General features: G+C 34.9%; 1 protein-coding gene and 1 long non-coding RNA gene across 9 annotated transcripts; one reads left to right on the top strand and one right to left on the bottom strand.

Moving 5' to 3' along the window:
* Positions 1-646: 646 nt before the first annotated feature.
* Positions 647-7,963, bottom strand: LOC100006815 (E3 ubiquitin-protein ligase RBBP6-like). 2 transcript variants are annotated; one of them, XM_087262589.2, is made up of 7 exons: positions 7,634-7,963; positions 7,344-7,440; positions 7,165-7,240; positions 1,431-1,519; positions 1,294-1,354; positions 1,052-1,191; positions 647-956 (listed from the first exon to the last, which is right to left on the bottom strand). In XM_087262589.2, exons 1-7 carry the CDS (start codon positions 7,791-7,793, stop codon positions 782-784), a joined length of 798 nt encoding a protein of 265 aa, XP_087118715.1. In that variant the 5' UTR covers positions 7,794-7,963; the 3' UTR covers positions 647-781. The 2 variants fall into 2 exon arrangements, with proteins under 2 accessions (XP_087118715.1, NP_001373452.1); NM_001386523.1 differs by lacking the exon at positions 1,294-1,354 and having other exon boundaries at positions 697-956; positions 7,634-7,933.
* Positions 7,964-8,903: 940 nt separating this feature from the next.
* Positions 8,904-19,247, top strand: LOC108190972 (uncharacterized). Of its 7 annotated transcripts, XR_015498193.1 has the most exons (14): positions 8,904-9,016; positions 9,279-9,446; positions 10,551-10,718; positions 11,003-11,064; positions 11,348-11,423; positions 11,725-11,801; positions 12,126-12,203; positions 12,501-12,573; positions 12,896-12,973; positions 13,295-13,378; positions 13,718-13,772; positions 16,836-16,887; positions 17,097-17,173; positions 18,463-19,246. It is a non-coding gene; the product is annotated as an uncharacterized LOC108190972 (long non-coding RNA). The 7 variants fall into 7 exon arrangements; XR_015498198.1 differs by lacking the exon at positions 17,097-17,173 and having other exon boundaries at positions 9,283-9,446; positions 18,463-19,247; XR_015498196.1 differs by lacking the exons at positions 13,718-13,772; positions 17,097-17,173 and having other exon boundaries at positions 9,283-9,446.
* The last annotated feature ends 913 nt before the right edge of the window (positions 19,248-20,160 follow it).

The raw sequence follows: 20,160 nt of genomic DNA, 5'->3' as shown, positions 1-20,160 counted from the left end.
TGACACCAGATAGTAACTCATTCTTTATTGTTGGTGGTTTCCCTGTTGGGATGAGATAAAATGAGTCATTTTTACTTTTGATGGTCAGTTGGCACCTTTAAACACCCCAAAAAAATGCTTGCTGGGATGGTACCAAGAGGCTGTGCTCACTTCTGGACAGAGGGGGTGTAGACTTGCAGCTAGTGCCGATAAGAGGTGCAGACGCTGAGGCTGTTCTGTATGCGAGTGTTGAGGTTTTGAAACATCAGCTGACAACGTGTAGGTAGAGAGTAGCAGGTTCTGGGAGTAGATGAGCTTGTCACCGGTGTAGACTTTGACCGACTTGTGAAGTTACTCACAAGACCTCCGCTTATGGGACATTACCATTCAAATGAAACGTTTCCAGCAGAATATGACGCTTTAAAAAACTCCATTGGCACTGGTAACTATGAAAAACACGACTGAGCACTAATAGTGTACTCAACACTTTACACTGACATTTGAAGGATCACCTGACATTAAAGACTGAAGTAAGAACGCTGAAAAAAACCCATCAGATTTTAGCCCAGAAGAGTTTCTCTTTTCCTAAATTAAAGCAAAACTTCATGATATTGTGTTTATGAATTCATTCGTGTGTGTGTGTGTGTGTGTGTGTGTGTGTGTGTGTATGTGTGTGTTGCACTGCTGGAGTGAAGGTTAACCAGTCCACACAGTTCATGCGGCTATAATCTTTATTATCTTTTATTAATAAACTATGTACAATATTTACACGTCGGCTCCAGGTCTCTTGGATGAAGGTCTCTCAGCGACGTGGTCTCTTCTGGTCGCCGCGCGTCTCTGGTGAAGATGGGGAGCGGGACCGTTTCCCTCCGGCGTCCCGGACCGAAGATGCCGCACCTGCTGAGGACGAGGAGGGCAAAGGCTCGGTCTGGCAGGAGAAGGACGGCCTCTTTCTCTTCTCAGCAGCATAGGCCTCACTGAACAGATCGAGCGCAAACACACACAAGCAGACATCATGTGAGATTTGGACAAACACTAGAACATGCGGCTATGCCAAGTACAGTTTACTCACGCGTCTATGATGGGAATGACGTATCTGCCGCTGCCGTCTATCATGACTCCCTTTCGGTCTGGGTCGTCCACCTCCAACAGGAAGCTGCGGGGAATCCCTGTGCTCTTCCGGATGCGCTTGTGCGGCGCGGAGCGGCTGCCCTGTGAATTGAGGAGTGACAGTCAAACTCTGAGCAAACAATCTGACTGATGAGGACAAGAGCTCAAGTTCACAGCAACCGTGAGCTTGGAAAACCCAGTTACCACATTAGTGGGGCAGTGCCTAATGTGGTGTCCCGGGATCCCAAGCAGCCTCATGGCCTCACTAGTGAACATCAGAACCATGAGAATCAGCTCAGACATCTCTCACAAAGCAAACCTGTCAGTGTCTGAACGCTCACCTGCTGGAGTAGTAGCACAGGCTGGACTGGTACATCACCGCTTTCAGCTTGTCCTCCTCTGACGCCTTTGCCTCAGCCAGATTCTCAGTCTGTTTCACAGGCATTTGCACATTTGAATCTTTTTCACCCTCAACCCTTCAAACAATCTCAAATCTCCCTAAGAAGCTGAGTGCGGGACTTCCGGTTCCGGGGCGCATGGAGAAGGCTGCTCTTGTCTAAGCTCCAACAATCCTCCAAATAATTTAATACAATCGATCCTCAGATTTAATAATTACCTGTCAAAAAGTGTTTTCAAGAGATTCAAGAATACATTAAGCCTTGATAATGCCAAAAAACCCGAAAAAAGAAGGCAAAATACAAGAAGAAATAGACGACGTCCACGGCAAAGCTGGCAACGCAGAGGAGCTGAGGCAAGTTGTCAATAAAGGTGGCACAACTTCTCCAAATAATCAAGACATTATAGACGCTATAACAGCTTTAAATGCCTCAGTCAATCAAAAATTCGACACCTTTACGCAAACGATTGCAGAATTACGTACGACACTGACAACTAACACAGAAAAAATTGCATCGATTGAAGAGGCTTGCACTGACCACGAGGTACGCCTGTCAGCAGTACAAAAACAGTGTGCGGAACTGGTGGATGAATGCAAACGCCTCAGAGAAAAAACCGATGATCTCGAATCCCGCTCCAGGCGTAATAACATTCGACTTGTGGGAATTGCTGAAAAGGAAGAAAGCGGTAGACCCACCGAATTCATCGCGGAACTTCTCCCAAAACTGCTGGGCCCAGAAAACTTCATCAAACCAATACAGGTAGATCGAGCACACAGAGCGCAGCGAAGATTGAAGGATGATCGGCCGAGAGCATTTGTCATCAGATTACATCACTTCCAAACGAAAGAATTAATCATGAAGTTGGCTAGAGAGAAACCCCTGGAATACAAAGGATCAAAAGTGCATATCTTTCCAGACTTGACGACGGAGGTGTTAAAGCAGAGATCTCGATTTGCCGAAGTCAAAAAGACATGCAAGATCAATGGCATCAGACATGGATTCCTTTTTCCAGCGTCATTCATCTTAACCACAAAAAATGGCGAAAGTAAAACATTTGATTCACCAGAGAAAGCAAGCTCCTACCTGTCGCGTGTGGTGAACAACTGATCAGCGAATTAAAATAAGAAACACGAATGTGCAAATCTTAAATAAACATAAATAACGTTGACAATGACATTGTATGTTCTGGTGAAATAAGAGGATCATATCGAATATAATTTTACTCTTTAATTGTATGGAGGAATACGAGTTTGTATGTTTTTTTCCCTTTTTTTCTTCTTTGCTTCTCTCAATAAGGAATACGGAAGATTACGTTGCTTCGGTGGTGAGTTATCCAGCAGTAACGTGGAACTAAGCCATCTGACGTTAGATGTGGGGAGGGGGGAAATTGGGGTGTTCATCTTTGTATTTTCCTGCTTTGTCAGTTGTTCTTGGGAAGGGGTTACAGTTAAAGTTCTTGCGAAAGGCCTGTTGATTTATGTTAACTTTAGTCGGATGCCAAGATGGAGATTTTTACTTGAAAACCCAGAATAGTTCAAACAGTCAGAGAAAATGTAGTAAGGCTTTTAACCTGGAATGTCAGAGGCATGAATCACCCAGTGAAAAGACGTAAAGTTTATAATAATATAAGCAAGCTATGCGCCGAAATCATATTTCTGCAGGAGACTCATATAAAACAGACTGCTAAGGCACTTCTTAATCCTCATTGGGCAGCTCAAATATATCAATCAAATTTTTCTAACAAAACTAGGGGAGTGGCGATTATAATAAAGAAAAATGTTCCATTTATACATAAACAGACAATATCCGATAAATATGGCAGATACATAATCGTTCGTGGAGAAATAAACGCAGTCCCTATTACATTGGTTAATTTGTATGGTCCAAATTACGACGACCCTTCTTTCTTCAATAAACTCTTAGTTAAAATACCTGATGCGGCTTTACAAAATGTAATTATTGGGGGAGATTTTAATTGTGTCATTGACCCGATAAAAGATACGCGGCCTAGTCGTACCTTTAAAAGCAAGTCTGCAGCTGCGTTAAATAATTATTTTAGGAATATTAATATGGTTGATATCTGGAGGCATTTAAATCCATATTCTCGAGAATATTCATTTTATTCTTCAGTGCATAAATCCTACTCTAGAATAGATCTTTTTGTTGTAGATTCCAACTTAATAAAAATGGCTTCATCCTCCCAATATCACAATAGATTAATTTCAGATCATGCCCCATTGTCACTAGATTTAAAAATAAAGTTGGAAAAAGGAACGTACTGTTGGAAATTCGATAACTCGCTTTTAAATGATAATTTTTTTTGTAATTATATAACTGAAAAAATTGGGTATTTTTTATCTGAAAATGACAATGGCAGCGTTAATGAATCTGTATTATGGGATTCAATGAAAGCTGTAATTAGAGGTGAGATAATCTCCTTTCAAAGTAGAAAGAACAAAGAAGATAAAAAGAGATTAAATGAAATAGATGATCAGATCACTAAATTAGAAGAAAACTATAAAACTAACTTATGTTCAAAGACATTGAAGAAAATAGTAGCATTGAGAAGTGAATATAATTCTATTCTTTCCAAAACAATTGTTAAACAAATTAATCAAATTAAACAACGTCAATTTGAACTTGGTGAGAAGCCTCAAAAACTTTTAGCTCGTCAACTAAAGCAAGCTCAAACAAAAAAAGCCATTTATAAAATTCAAACTGAAAACGGGGAAACGATAACCGACCCTAAAAAAATAAATGAAAGCTTTGCAGAATTTTACAAAGAGGTCTATACATCTAATGGAAACACGGACAGAAGTGAAATAAACAAGTTTTTAAGTAATATTAATCTTCCTCAAATAAGTAAAGAAGCTGCTGAAACGTTAGAGAAGGATATCACCCTTAATGAGTTAAATGAAGTAGTGAAAAATCTCCCGGTTAATAAGTGCTCAGGCCCCGACGGATTTAGTGCAGAATATTATAAAAAATTTTGGGGGATTTTAGGTCCAATCTTTCTCCGCGTGATTAATTACTCATTTTCTCAATCGATACTCCCCTCAACGCTTTACAACGCTACTATATCACTAATACAAAAACCCGGACGAGACAAAATGAAAGTGACATCATATCACCCAATCTCAATTATCCCAATCGAGACAAAAATCCTTAGTAAAGTCTTAGCCAATAGATTACAACAATATATATGTTCGGTCATAAACCACGACCAAACTGGATTTATGCCAAATAGGCACATACATTCAAATTTAAGACGTCTTTTTAATATAATTTATACGAAACATACAACTAAAGCATGTGTAATTTCATTAGATGCTCAACGTGCATTTGATCAAATTGAATGGTCTTATATGTTTGCAACTTTATCTAGATTTGGATTCGGAGACAAATTTGTTCAGTGGGTTAAAATGTTATATGCTAATCCAAAAGCTTCAATCCTCACAAACTCTACACTATCACCTTCATTTCAATTGTATAGAGGAACACGCCAAGGCTGTCCCCTATCCCCTTATCTTTTTGCCTTAGCTATAGAACCATTGGCTGCAAGTATTAGACAGAATAGTCAAATCTCTCCTATTTTAATTAATAATAGACCCCAATATATATCATTATATGCAGACGACGTGCTTATATATATGACAAAACCGGAATTGTCCATTCCAACCCTTCTAAATGTATTAGAATCATTCAAAAAATTGTCAGGTTTTACAATAAATTGGGACAAAAGTGAGTTAATGCCCCTTACGGAGGATAATGATATACATTTTTTACAATCGACTCCATTTAAAATAACTCATAATTCATTTAAACATTTAGGAATTAATATTACAAAAAAGGCAGAGGCTTTATTAAAATCCAATTGGCACGTTAAATTAAATCAGTTAAAAGACAATATAAAATTTTGGATGACTTTACCAATTTCTATGGTAGGAAAAATTAACGCAATTAAGATGGTAACACTTCCCCGATTCTTATATTTATTTTTGTCCATTCCAGTTTTTATTCCAGTTAAACTATTCACAAAATTAGATTCCATAATAACTTCATTTATATGGAATTATAAAACTGTTAGGATATCTAAAAAACACTTATGTAAATCTAAAGTAAAAGGAGGATTCAACCTTCCTTCGTTCAAACATTATTATTGGGCTGCAAATTTACAGTCCCTTGCTTGGTGGAGACATACTCCAGAAGACATTAAAGAAATACCAGAATGGGTTTTACTAGAAAGAACCTCCTGTAAGACAACATCATTGAGAGCTTTACTGAATAGTCCATTAAAAGTTGAATCAAAAATCTACACAGATAATTTTGTGATAAATAACTCTCTCAAGATATGGAAACAGATTAAACTGTCCCTCAGTCTCCCAAATACTTATTTGGATTGCCCAATAAGTTCAAACCATGCCTTTATTCCTGGAACTCTAGACAAAACATTTACACGTTGGAAAGAAAAAGGATTAGTATATATAAGAGATTTATATGTTGATAATAAATTTGGCTCATTTAGTCAGTTAAAATCAAAATATAATCTTCAATCCTCTGAGTTTTTCAGATATTTACAAATAAGGGATTTTACTAGGAAAAATTTTCATGGTTTTGAAAATATGCCCATACACCAGACACTTGAGAATATAACAAAACACAGCCCAATAGAAAAAGGTACTGTCTCTTTTTTCTATAACTTATTATTGGATGAGGTTAATTCAAACACTGACAAAATTAGGAAAGAGTGGGAAAAAGAGCTAAATACAGTAATATCAGATGAGTCATGGGAAGATTATCTTTCCAAAATTCATGATTGCTCTATCAACACGAGACACAGACTGATTCAATTTAAAGTTGTTCACAGACTGCATTATTCTAAAGTGAAATTAAATAAGATTTTTCCAAATTCTTCCTCATTGTGCAACAAATGTAAAAACTCTGAAGGTACACTGGCTCACTCATTCTGGTCATGCCATAAACTTAGCTCATTTTGGCAGAGCATTTTTAATTTTATATCTGAAGTATACGGGATAAGTCTGTCACCAGATCCAAAATTGGGCATTTTCGGAGACACCTCAGAAATAGGAGATAAATATATATCACAGGCAGTATCTTTGTGTATGATATTAGCAAAGAAAATAATTTTACAAAATTGGAAGTCAGATTATGTGCCTGTTTTTGAAATATGGGTTAGAAGCTTAAGTTTCATGTTGCCCATGGAGGAAATGCGATATGGGATGATAAACAAACTAAACACATTTTTAAAAATCTGGAGCCCTATTATGTTCTATATCAGTAATGCTAACTTGTAACTTTTTATAAGTGAGATTGGTCTGGAGTAAATCGAATTGTGGAGCCTATGCATTTCTCTGTAAATTATTTTTGTTTCATATTTAATTCTATTTATTTCCTTATGCTTTCTGGATGATGTTGTATTATGTTGTATCTGACTATTTGTATATTTTGAAATGGCCTTTGTAACCCCCCTTATTTTTATTTATTTATGTAGTTTTTTTTTTTTTCTGTTTATGTTGTTGATTATTTCTTATGCTAAAAACAATAAAAAGATTTAAAAAAAAAAAAAAAAAAAAAAAAAAAAAGAAGCTGAGTGCGTGTGCGTATATTGTGTGCTTTACATTGCGTTTTGCTATTGTGCTATTCATTTGTTCAATACCTTCAACAACTGCTCCAGTGAGAGGAGTGAAGGATCAGCTCTAGGTGAAGGTTCACGCCAGCGTCCAGCTTGATGTCTGCAAAACAAAGGAGCTTGTGTGACTAAAACACCAGGGACAGACCAGGAGTCTTCATATAACATCTAACAGAGGACGCGTGTGCTCATTTCACAGCACTTACCCAACAAATCTTCTGTTTGAGGACTTCAGTCCCGCCGCAGGGATCCGTCTGATGATGACCGACGTGTTTTTAGGGATGAGAGCATCATCTGTGTATTCTGACAGCAAAATAAAATCAGAATCAGCACATAATTATGGAGCACGGTATACTTTGAGAGCCATTAGCCTTTTAAAACAGCCAAAACATCCCTACATGTCAGCATCAGCACCACCTTACAGCTTCCAGAAGTGTCTGATGTAACGCATCTAATGTTAGCGTAGAACAGTTGAAGTGTCTTTTCCTCAACTCACCTTCATCAGTCTGGGCGTTGCTGATCTTCAGCTGGCAGAACTTCAGCCTCTTGCTCCTCATGATCTGCCGCTTCAGCTCCCCCGCGCTGATGTTGAGGCCTTCAAACTGGAGCGAGTCGTAGGTGAGTCGACTCTGGAACCTGTAGTGAACACAAGACATACTGAACACAAACACAAAGCACAGCGTAATAAAAAGGGTCAAACCTGAGTGATGGGAACAGCAGGCGATCAATCGACGTATCCAACGATCAATAATATCGATAATCTGGAAAAATTGTCACGGAGGACGCAGAGATCAGATGGCAATCGACACAGCGAGATTCAAACAACACCCACAGGACGGTTGTCATGGATGCTGATGATGAACACGTGACGCATGCGCTGTACAACTTCCGGCAATATTATCATTATTAATATTAATTTTATTGATAGTAGTAGTAAAATCATTGCGATAAGTATAATAAAATAAACAGCAGAACAGTTGGCCATCTCTGAATAATACACAGCGACGTTTCCCTGCACGAACGATTCAGGCCTTCGCCAAGAAGACTCGGGTGAGTCGATGATTCAGGGATTGATTCAACTGTCCGTTCATCCTATTGGCTTTTTTGGCTGAATGAATCGTTCAATGCTTTACTCAAATAAAGCGGCCTCTTGCTGCCACCTATTGGGGGTTTGCTTTTTTGTTTTCAAAAGTACTTTGACACTTTTTTAAAGGCACCTTTAAGTTCATTTTTGCACAAAAGCTCGTCTCTGTGCGTTCCAAATGGTTTGAAATTTCCTTAGCACATGGTTTTCTTGATGCGTTTGAAATTTTCAATGTAAATCCACTCGTACTTGCATTTGATCTTTATTATGCCTTAAAATCAAAACTATACTAAAGGTGTCTTATCCAAATGCAGATTTTCATTCAAAACGTTATGACAGAACCATATTACTTTACAGTGGCCCATGGATATATATATATATGTGTGTGTGTGTGTGTGTGTGTGTGTGTGTGTGTGTGTGTGTGTGTTTGTTTTATTACATGGTGGGGACCTCAGCATGATAGCACACTCACAAAGTGGGGACCAAAAACATAGTGGGGACCGATCGCCCGGTCCCCACTATGTTTTGCCTTTAAAAGACTCAGGGGGCGTTGCTGATATGCCTAGTGCAGTTTTTTCACTGATCCCCACCTTGACCATTTACCTGAATTGAGTGTGTAAGTGTGTGTCGGCGCACTGCTCTATAGCGGTCCTGTAGTCGGATGGCGGTACTGCACCCTGACACACACTTGACGCAATTCACACACTCTGCCTACTGCACATGCGCAATCTCATAAATGAATCCGACTTTAATCAACTTAATTAAGATCTATCATCAAATTATTCGAATTTTTGGGTAAGTTAGAATGTTTTTCACCATCATAATGTAATAAAATAGGTTATATGACAAATACTTATGTTGCATATTTTGACAGTTATCAGGTATAGTTAATTAAATGTTTTAACGAATTTCCTGGGTGTTTTAATCGATGTTGTTTCAAATTACGTAATAATATAACACTGATAAGACACAAACTACAGTTCGGTATGTAATTTAACTTGTTTACACGAGTAAAAGTTACTCGCGCTAATGTGCTAACTGCCCGGTGCTACGTGAGTCAGAGGCCGGGGTGGAGTGCATGAGCCGCGGTCAGACAGTCACCAATCACCGGGCGGCTAAATGGATCGACGGAGGATAAAACCATTAAAAGATGCGGAGAAACACATCACCAGCTCCACTGACAAGACCCATTCACTGGAAACCGAATATATAGAAGGTTACTAAGGTATGTTTTCATAGTTCTTGTATCGTACTTTTTAAATGGTTAATTGCTTTAAACATTTAACGTTAATCCTGAAATAACACTATTATATACTATTTATACGTTAATGTAGTAATATAGAGGTTATAATTAAAATGTGGGGCTATCTGGTCCTAGAAATGTACTTAATTTATTGTTCTATGACGTGTAGAAACGTTTTATTTTAGATAAATAATTATAATAAACTCCAACTTAGTGTAAAACATATATAAAAGTACATAAATGTTCACTGTGTGTGTTTTATTTATTTATTTGCTGTCAACTGGTAGCCTTTTACAATAAGGTTAAATTAGTTAATGCTGGTTAATGCATTTACTAACATGAACAATAAATAATACTTTATTACAGTATTTGTTCATGTTTGTTAACTTTAGTTAATGAAAATAAAGTTGTTCATTACTAGTTGAACACGCACAATGCATTAATTATTGCAATGCATTATTACTGGTACAAGCATGAATTTAGATTTGAATAATGCATTAGTAAATAGTAAATGTTAAACTGATTAATAAATGCTGTACATGCATTGTTCATTACTAGGTCATGTTAGTAAGTACATTAACTAATAAAATCTGATTGTAAAGTGTGACCTGTAAACAATTGAAGTGGAAAAAAAGTTCTTTAAAACTGTCCTAAGAAAGAAGAACAGGTGTTCAATAGTATTAGAACAACATTGAGGAAAGGTTCTGATCCACTTCAAAAGGTTTACTGTATTTATAATTCACACACAGAGAGGATGCTAATGTGAGGTTTTTGTAGTTTTTGAACCCTACACATTTCATTAAATCTTTTAGGTCAGAGTTTGCGTTGTCCACATTTATTAAAGGAAGTTTTGTGGTTGAGTACAAATGATAGAGCTTGTGGAAGCAAAGCATATATGAGATATAATAAAAATACTGTCTTTATGTTTGACTTTATATGGTAAAACAAGAACAGGTGGTTAAGTGTTTTCCCCATTCAAATGTACATGTATATATTATATTCATTGTGTTTGTATTCATGCCATAGTTTAGCTTTTTATTGCTATGAGAGGGCATAATTAAAATGTTGCTTGCTCTTTTCTCTTAGTTTTGCAGCATTGATGCCGATCATGAGGACGATCTGCACCCTAACTGCACTGTCAATAAGATCGTTGTTCAGAGAAAACCTCATTTGTGCCTTTTTGCAATCAGGGATATTTTCTTTGGAGAGGAAATAACGTTTGACTATGGCGCATGTGATTGGCCTTGGAGAAAGGTTTGACATTTTGATTACTTAATACATTAATCCTTAATACATTCAGCAAAGCTAAGAGTTTTTTAATGTTAATATAGATTAAGGGTAAATCTGTTCAAAAATAAAGAGTTTGCATCATCCATAAGAGATAATGAAATCAATCTCTTAATATCTTCTTCTTGTCTTAATGGGTAAAAAAGTTTAATTAATTGGGTAATGCTTTACTTTAAAGGGGGGTTCATAAGACTGTCATGAAAGCTTTATAGTCATGACATGACTTATATAACAAAGCTGTTTTTAAATAGCTTTCATTGAAGGATGCCCATATGACTGCAGAAGAAAACTGCTCCGACAACTCTCTGATGAGGTATGTTTATTAGTATTATTATTATTAGTAGTAGTAGTAGTAGTAGTAGTAGTAGTAGTAGAAGTTGTTGCTGTAGTAGTGCATTTAATTGTAATTATTTAACTTAGTGTGTGTCCTAATTTATGAACATATGCAATAGTGTAACATTGTGGGGACCAGAGGCATGTTAGAGAAGCTGTGAAACACACTTAGTCCTCAATACACACTCAGTACGGTCTGACATAGTGGGGACCGGAACCCTTGAGTACTGCTGTCTAACTAATATAAATGTTTTTATTTTCAGCTTATATTGAAGGATGACCATATGACAGAGGAAGAGAACTGCTCTGCTCCAGTACGTGACCCACAACTCTGATGAGGTGTGTTTAATGTTGTTGTTATTATTATTAGTAGTAGTAGTAGTTGTAGTAGTTGTTGTTGTAGTAGTAGTGCATTTAATTGTAATTATTTTCTTAATCAAAATCTAGAAATGAAATAGAGTGTGTGTCCTAATTGGTGAACCCATGCACTAGTGTAACATTGTGGGGACCAGAGGCATGTTAGAGAAGCTGTGAAACACACTTAGTCCTAAATACACACACAGTACGGTCTGACATAGTGGGGACCGGAACCCTTGAGTACTGCTGTCTAACTAATATATATATATATTTTTATATTCAGGTTTGCTGAAGTATGACCGTATGACAGAAGGAGAGAACAGCTCTGCTCCAGTACGAGACCCACAACCCTCTGATGAGGTGTGTTTATTAATATTGTTGTTGTTGTTGTTGTTGTTATTATTATTATTATTATTACTAGTTGTTGTAGTAGTAATAGTAGTTGTTGTTGTAGTAGTAGTGCATTTAATTGTAATTATTTAACTTAATCAAAATATAGAAATGAAACAGAGTGTGTGTCCTAATTGGTGAACATATGCACTGACTTTGTGGGGACCAGAGGCATGTTAGAGAAGCTGTAAAACACACTTAGTCCTGAATACACACACAGTACGGTCTGACATAGTGGGGACCGCGACCCTTGAGTACTGCTGTCTAACTAATATATATATTTTTTATTTTCAGCTTATATTGAAGGATGACCATATGACAGAGGAAGAGAACTGCTCTGCTCCAGTACGTGACTCACAACTCTCTGATGAGGTGTGTTTAATGTTGTTGTTATTATTTTTATTAGTAGTAGTAGTTGTAGTAGTTGTTCTTGTAGTAGTAGTGCATTTAATTGTAATTATTTAACTTAATGAAAATCTAGAAATGAAACAGAGTGTGTGTCCTAATGTATGAACATATGCACTAGTGTAACATTGTGGGGACCAGAGGCATGTTAGAGAAGCTGTGAAACACACTTAGTCCTGAATACACACAGTAATGTCTGACGTAGTGGGGACCGGGACCCTTGAGTACTACTGTCTAACTAAAATATATATTTTTTATTTTCAGCTTTTATTGAAGGATGACCATATGACAGAGGAAGAGAACTGCTCTGCTCCAGTAGGAGAACCACAACTCTGAGGTGTGTTTATAATAATAATAATAACAATTATTTTTAATATTATTATTATTATTATTAGTTGTAGTAGTGATAGTAGTTGTTGTTGTAGTAGTGGTGTATTTAATTGTAACTATTTAACTTAATCAAAATATAGAAATGAAACAGAGTGTGGGTCCTAATTGGTGAACATATGCACTGACATTGTGGGGACCAGAGGCATGTTAGAGAAGCTGTAAAACACACTTAGTCCTGAATACACACAGTAAGGTCTGACATAGTGGGGACCGGGACCCTTGAGTACTGCTGTCTAACTAATATATTTTTATTTATTTTTTTTATTCAGCTTTGATTGAAGGATGACCATATGACAGAGGAAGAGAACTGCTCTGCTCCAGTACGTGACCCACAACTCTCTGATGAGGTGTGTTTAATGTTGTTGTTATTTTTTTTATTAGTAGTAGTAGTTGTAGTAGTTGTTGTTGTTGTAGTAGTAGTGCATTTAATTGTAATTATTTAACTTAATCAAAATATAGAATTGAAACAGAGTGTGTGTCCTAATGTATGAATGTATTTACTAGTGTAACATTGTGGGGACCAGAGGCATGTACCAGAGGCATGTTAGAGAAACTGTGAAACACACTTAGTCCTGAATACACACAGTAAGGTCTGACGTAGTGGGGACCGGGACCCTTGAGTACTACTGTCTAACTAATATATATATATATATATTTTTATTATTCAGCTTTTATTGAAGGATGGAAGGATGACCATATGACAGAGGAAGAGAACTGCTCTGCTCCAGTAGGAGACCCACAACTCTGATGAGGTGTGTGTATAATAATAATAATAACAATTATTATTATTATTATTATTATTATTATATTATTATTATTATTAATATTATTAGTTGTAGTAGTAATAGTAGTTGTTGTTGTAGTAGTGGTGTATTTAATTGTAATTATTTAACTTAATCAAAATATAGAAATGAAACAGAGTGTGTGTCCTAATTGGTGAACATATGCACTGACATTGTGGGGACCAGAGGCATGTTAGAGAAGCTGTGAAACACACTTAGTCCTCAATACACACACAGTAAGGTCTGACATAGTGGGGACCGCGACCCTTGAGTACTGCTGTCTAACTAATATATATTTTTTATATTCAGCTTTTATTGAAGGATGACCATATGACAGAGGAAGAGAACTGCTCTGCTCCAGCACGTAACTCACAACTCTGTTATTGCATATCAGATTCAACGAACCGTTTACTACGGATTTCATGTAATTTTGATAACTGTGCATTAATCAGATGTCATCAAGCTGCTGTGCCGTCAGCCAATCGTTGTATTGCTGATAATGATTTTGAGGATCGATAGATCTGTCACAACACACAGTCACAACACCTCTCAGATCAGTTTAATCTGATTCGCAAACTTTTTTGAAGAACCAAATTAGCCTAAGATGAGTTATCAAGATTAAAAGATCCAGGATCTGTAATATATTCTTAGATTATTTAAGCGAGGTCCGAAGAACAGACCCCTGGACCCTTGAGTACTACTGTCTAAATTATATTTTTCAAAATAAAAATTATAAATTATATATAAAAATATATAAAATATTTTTTATAAAATATTTATAAAATTATATATAAAATATATATTTTTAATTATATACAGTTGAAGTCAGAATTATTAGCCCCCTTGTTTATTTCTTGTACTAAATTTCTGTTTAATGGAAAGCAGATTTTTTAAACACATTTCTAATCATAACAGTGTTAATAACTCATCTCTAATAACTGATTTATTTTCTCTTTGCCATGATGACAGTAAAAATTATTTGACTAGATATTTTTCAAGACACTTCTATACAGCTTAAAGTGACATTTAAAGGCTTCACTAAGTTAATTAGGGTAACTAGGCAAGTTATTGGAGGGATAATAATATTGACCTTAAAATGGTTCATAAAAAATTAAAACTGCTTTTATTCTAGCTGAAATAAAACAAATAAGACTTTCTCCAGAAGAAAAAAATATTATCAGACATACTATGAAAAAATTCCCTGCTCTGTTACACATCATTTGGGAAATATTTGTAAAAAAGTTTTAAAAAGGTGGGCTGACTTCAACTGTATATACTTTCATATATATATATATACAGTTGAAGTCAGAATTATTAGACCCCTTGGAATTTTTCTCTTCTTTTTTAAATATATCCTAAACGATGTTTAACAGAGCAAGGAAATTTTCACAGTGTGTCTGATAATATTTTTTTCTTCTGGAGAAAGTCTTATTTGTTTTATTTTGACTTGAATAAAAACAGTTTACATTTTTTTAAACACCGTTTAAAGGACAAAATTATTAGCCTCTTTAAGCTATATTTTTTCTCGATAATCTACAGAACAAACCATCATTATACAATAACTTGACTAATTACCCTAACCTGTCTAGTTAACCTAATTACCCTAGTGAAGCCTTTAAATTTCACTTTAAGCTGTATAGAAGTGTCTTAAAGAATATCTAGTCTAATATTATTTACTGTCGTCATGGCAAAGAGAAAATAAGTCCATTATTAGAAATGATTATTAGAAATAGTTATTAAAACTATTATGTTTAGAAATGTGTTGAAAAAAATCTTCTCTCCGTTAAACAGAAATTGGGGAAATAATAAACAAGCTGTCTAATAATTCAGGGGGGCTAATAATTCTGACTTCAACTGTATATAAAGAGTTTCATTGCAGAACGAGATATATCCATTTAAAAAAATGTTGGTAATTTTGACATTATTTTTCAGGACATCAACAGTCAAGTTCATTCACAATTTTTGTACATTAAACTATAACTTGAGCTCAGTGAAGGCCAGGAACACAATATTTTCAAATCCAGGATATTTTTTATTTAATTTTATGTCTATAATTAAGTAAAAAAAAACATGCCAAAATGCTACATATTAATCCAACCCACATTGTCAAACATGGAATAATATATGCAAAGATTGATTAATAATAATAAGATTCTAAGTTAGATTTGGCCAGAATGTACACAACATAACATAACATACTGTAACTTTATTTTTTTTTTTTTTTGCAAAACGCTACATCCACCTGAGGCTATATTATACTACATTAATACCATTACCAAAAGCTAGTGAATCAATGTTTTGTTTGATAAGTAAGATTAAGTTAGTTAGATAAATGACCTTTAGCTTGGTACAGAAAGAGTGGGGGGCGGCTCCTTCCACACCGCTGCAGAAAACCAAACCTGTATGATTAGAGCGGGCGGAGCTGAGTCCGTGACACAAACTTGCCTCGCTATGTCATATTTAATGAATTATTTCACTGTAATAATAATAATAGCTTATTTATTTGGTTGTGAAAAAGCTAAACCGTTTTCTCCATAACAACATGTGCCCTTTAAGTTCCTTTGTAATAAATCAACAACAACAAGAATTAATTTTAAATAATAGGTGCAACCGCATAAATAAATCTTCAGATAGGCTACTCAGCTACATTTAAGAAATTATTTAAAAAATAAACTTATAAAGAACACTTGCAGACAGGTATCTTGTGATGGGGAGTAGGAAAAAAGGCGCTCCTAGGCCTTCTCTTGACATCAGCGGAGACTCGTTCCCTGCTGCATTTGTGTATTGTTGACGCAGAAGTATCTTATTCTGGTCCACTTTTGTGGCCTTTTTATAATTTTTTGTGAAGTTGAAGACTTCATCTTCTATCGCTAAATCAATGAGCAAACTCTGAGCACTTCACCGGCGATGACTCTCTTCCCAGGGGATGCTGAGCTCGCGCCGCATCCTGAACGCTCTCTAACTGTTATATCGCACTTTGTAAAGAAACTGGTCTGACGCATATTGCGTTTCGTGAAAAAAAATACGTTTTGTACTTGGCCTAAAATGTGCATTCTTAAATGTTATTAATGGCAGCAATTGACACATAGATTAAGGTACATCTGAACAGTGATTTCCAATAATAAATTCCAAATGTCAAAAAATGCCGTTTATCGCATTTTGCAACCAAACTCTTCATATGTATGTGTGTGTTATGACTGTATGACTGCAGAAGAGAACTGCTCTGTTCCCACAACTCAGTTTTTCTGGGACTTGAAAACAGACGCTCAGCAGATTTTAAAGGGGGGAATCTTGATCAAATCGTGGGTTTACACACAAACATGTAATACAGTGCCAGATTTTCTGGATGTTATATACACATTTGTATTTGCAAACATATACCATATTGTTTTAAATGATGTATTTTTGTGTGGGTTTTTACATTCAGAGAAAGTTACAGTGGATCTTGATTTTGGAGGAGGTGAAGTCCAATCTAAAAGGTAAAAATATTATTTATTTTTCTGATCAGAATTTTTCTTTTTTCAGAATGTTTATTTTTATCATGATATGTATGTGCTATGTTTGAAAACTATTTTTAAGCTACCATCACACGCTTTTACCCATTAAAAAGAACAACACAAAATCAAATAAATATTTTGGTAAGCTTTATGCAGAGAAGTCAACTCTCAGACTTGATTTTTACTTTCAGAGTCCCCTCAAGTATCATCACCATGGTACAGTGTCTGTGAAGATAGTGATGCAGACCCAGCATTCACAAAAAAGAGAGTTAATTTGTGACTGACTTGTTTTATTGTACAAGTCCAAATGCACAAGCTCATTTACATAACATGTAGGGTAAAACTGGACAGAAGCACATTACTTCCATGATGATTTCAGTACAGTTGCACTTGATGTCTCATTTCATGTTAGTTAAACAATATTGCTAAATACTTTGAAAAAATATACTAATTGCATATCTGGTTACACTTTATTTTGATAATTTACTTTACTACTACTACTACTACTAACTACAAGTAACTGCAACTACTTGTCAACTAACAGCCATTAGACTGTCTGTTAGAATCAACACTGCTAATGCTCTACTAAATTTATATAAGAATTAGTCATATTGTACTAATTTTGAGCGTAACCTAACAGTCTGCTGTACTATTTACTGAGACCAATGAGAGTCAGTTTTATTGAGGTAACCTTAACTGTCAGCTAATACTCTACACTCTAAAATTAATAAAAATAAGTAATAATAATTAAATTAGCAGTTTTTCATAATTTGTTTTTATGAAATCTGTTTGTTTCTGCTTTTGAATTGCATTATGGGATCTTGATCTTTCTTCCAACAACTTTTAATCTTAAAAAGTAAAAAAAAGTGACTTTTTGTTTGGGTTGTTGTTGTATATTATGCTACAGAAACCTTGTAATAAACTGCCGGTACATTTTCTGTTATTCTAAAGACTTATTTATCTCTATATATTATTTCTTATACATTATATTATTTCAAACTACTAAAATGTCAGTAAAAGTCACTTTGTTAAACTGTAGAGTTGAATTTTCAACATCAAAAGTGCACAGAGCAGAGATCAACATCCCATAATGCAATTCACCACCACAAAAAAAACAAAAAAAAAAAACACTTGTAAATCACAAAATACAGGAACTGGTAATGAACAGATATCTGTTACAGTGTAGTGTTTTGAGCTAAACTTGAGCTAACAGTCTGCTAATACTCTACTGATAATCAGATGAGCGTTAGTCTTATTGAAATACTCTAATACATAATACTTTACGGTGAGATAATTAACGTAGTTGCAGAGTTACGCATAGTTAGAAGAATGTCTAAACTGGACTATGGAATAAAGTGTAACCCCATTAACCAGATTTGAAGTTAATAGGAAGTATTTTTTAATCCATCTCCATCTTAAGTATTTTTAATAATAGGCAAGACATATTTTTCTAGCATTTTCTATCACAATATTAAACTAACATAACAGCACATGTTGTAAAAATGACTGAACATTTATGCAACTAAAACCACTTTTTTATATTTTAACCACCCATAGGTCCCATAAAGAGAAGATCCTGGAGCAAACAGGAAGTACATGCTGTGGTGAAAGCTGAACCATTGGCTCTAAAAACCAGAGATCAGCTTTGGATTTTTATATTAAAAACTGAATCTCGGCTCTTTAGATAAAAAATCTGAATAACACTTTTATAGTAAGTATACACTATACATCATTAGTTTAGCACTAACTCTACATTAATAGACTTTAGGAAGCAGTTTATAAATACAGCTTCAAACGCTGTATTCTTGACTTGACTTAATTGTATTTTCATGCTTTGTTACTGATTCATTTTTCATTACTATATTATGTATTGCATTATTTACAAACTATTTGTATATAAGAGTAGTTGGTGGTTTTTAAGATAATTCAGAATGAGTTATTAAATGATTAATAAACTATTCAAATGAGCATTTATACATGTTATATTCAGGCATATAGTAATTGTAACCATGTGTGTTAGTAAATGCTATAATAACACAACTTTATGCAGTTTTGTGACCTAAGGACTGTTTATAGTTGATAAATCCCTTATAAATGTCAATTTAAGGCTCAGTATCTAATGAACAATAAATCTTTGCAATCTTATTTAAAAAATTCTGTAAAGTTTAAACATTGCAAAATAAAAATACAACATCATTTCAAAACAACAATTAACAATATGACAAGATTCATTTCAGTGTTTCTGTGATGTTTGCACTGTACAGTAATTTTATATTTTGATAAGATTGCAAAGATTTATTTTTCATTAGATAGTTTCATTTGTGTATCTTGAAATTAATGGGAAAAAAAAATATATATATATATCTTCTTTGGCCTTAGGATTGCGGGGTCGGCTCTTTTTGGAACAAGTCCTTCAGTTTTAGACTTGTCCATATGATAACGACTTTTTTACACCTTCCGGCCAGCCTGTCATATGGGCCTGTCACACTCATACACTAGGGACAATTTAGCCTTCCCAATTCACCTGTAGCATGTCTTTGGACTGTGCCTTTGCACCCGGAGGAAACCCACACGAATGCAGGGCGAACATGCAAACTTCTCACAGAAATGCCAACTGAACCGAGGTTCAAACCAGTGACCCAGCGACCTTCTTGCTGTGAGGCGACAGCACTACCTACCGCGCCACTGCTTCACCATATATATATATATATATATATATATATATATAAAGCTATAAATCACTCCCCCTTTTAATTTATTTCTTTTTTTTCTGTGTAGAATATAGCTGAGATTTTAATTTTCATTTATAAGGGATTTATAAAGCATCAATAGTCCTCACTTTAGATTAGCTCACAAAACTGCATGAAGTTGAGTTTATAAAGCATTTATTATTAGACAGAGTAACCATTACTATATGCCTGATTAATAAGATATATAAATGTTGGGTAACACTATAATAACTGCACACAATGAATTATTTATGAAACATTAGCAAATAGTTAGTTGAACGTTTGTTAAGCATTAACGCTACATTAATAGACATTAGTAAGCAGTTTATAAATTATATTTATAAATATAAATTACAAATATTATTGACTTATAAGCACAATTATAATGTGCTTAATGATTGTTTTCATACTTGGTAAATAATGCAATACTTAATTTAGTAATGAAAAATACATCATTAACAAACCAGATATTTAAAAGTAGTAGGTGTTTTTTTTTTTAGATAATTCAGAATGTGCAAGTAAATGA

The sequence above is a fragment of the Danio rerio genome, chromosome 8 (assembly GCF_052040795.2).
Source record: "Danio rerio strain M-AB ecotype USA chromosome 8, GRCz13ab, whole genome shotgun sequence".
NCBI classification, from domain to species: Eukaryota; Metazoa; Chordata; class Actinopteri; order Cypriniformes; family Danionidae; genus Danio; species Danio rerio.
The sequence above is the reverse complement of the archived record's forward strand: the minus strand, read 5'-3'. Positions and strand labels throughout refer to the sequence as shown.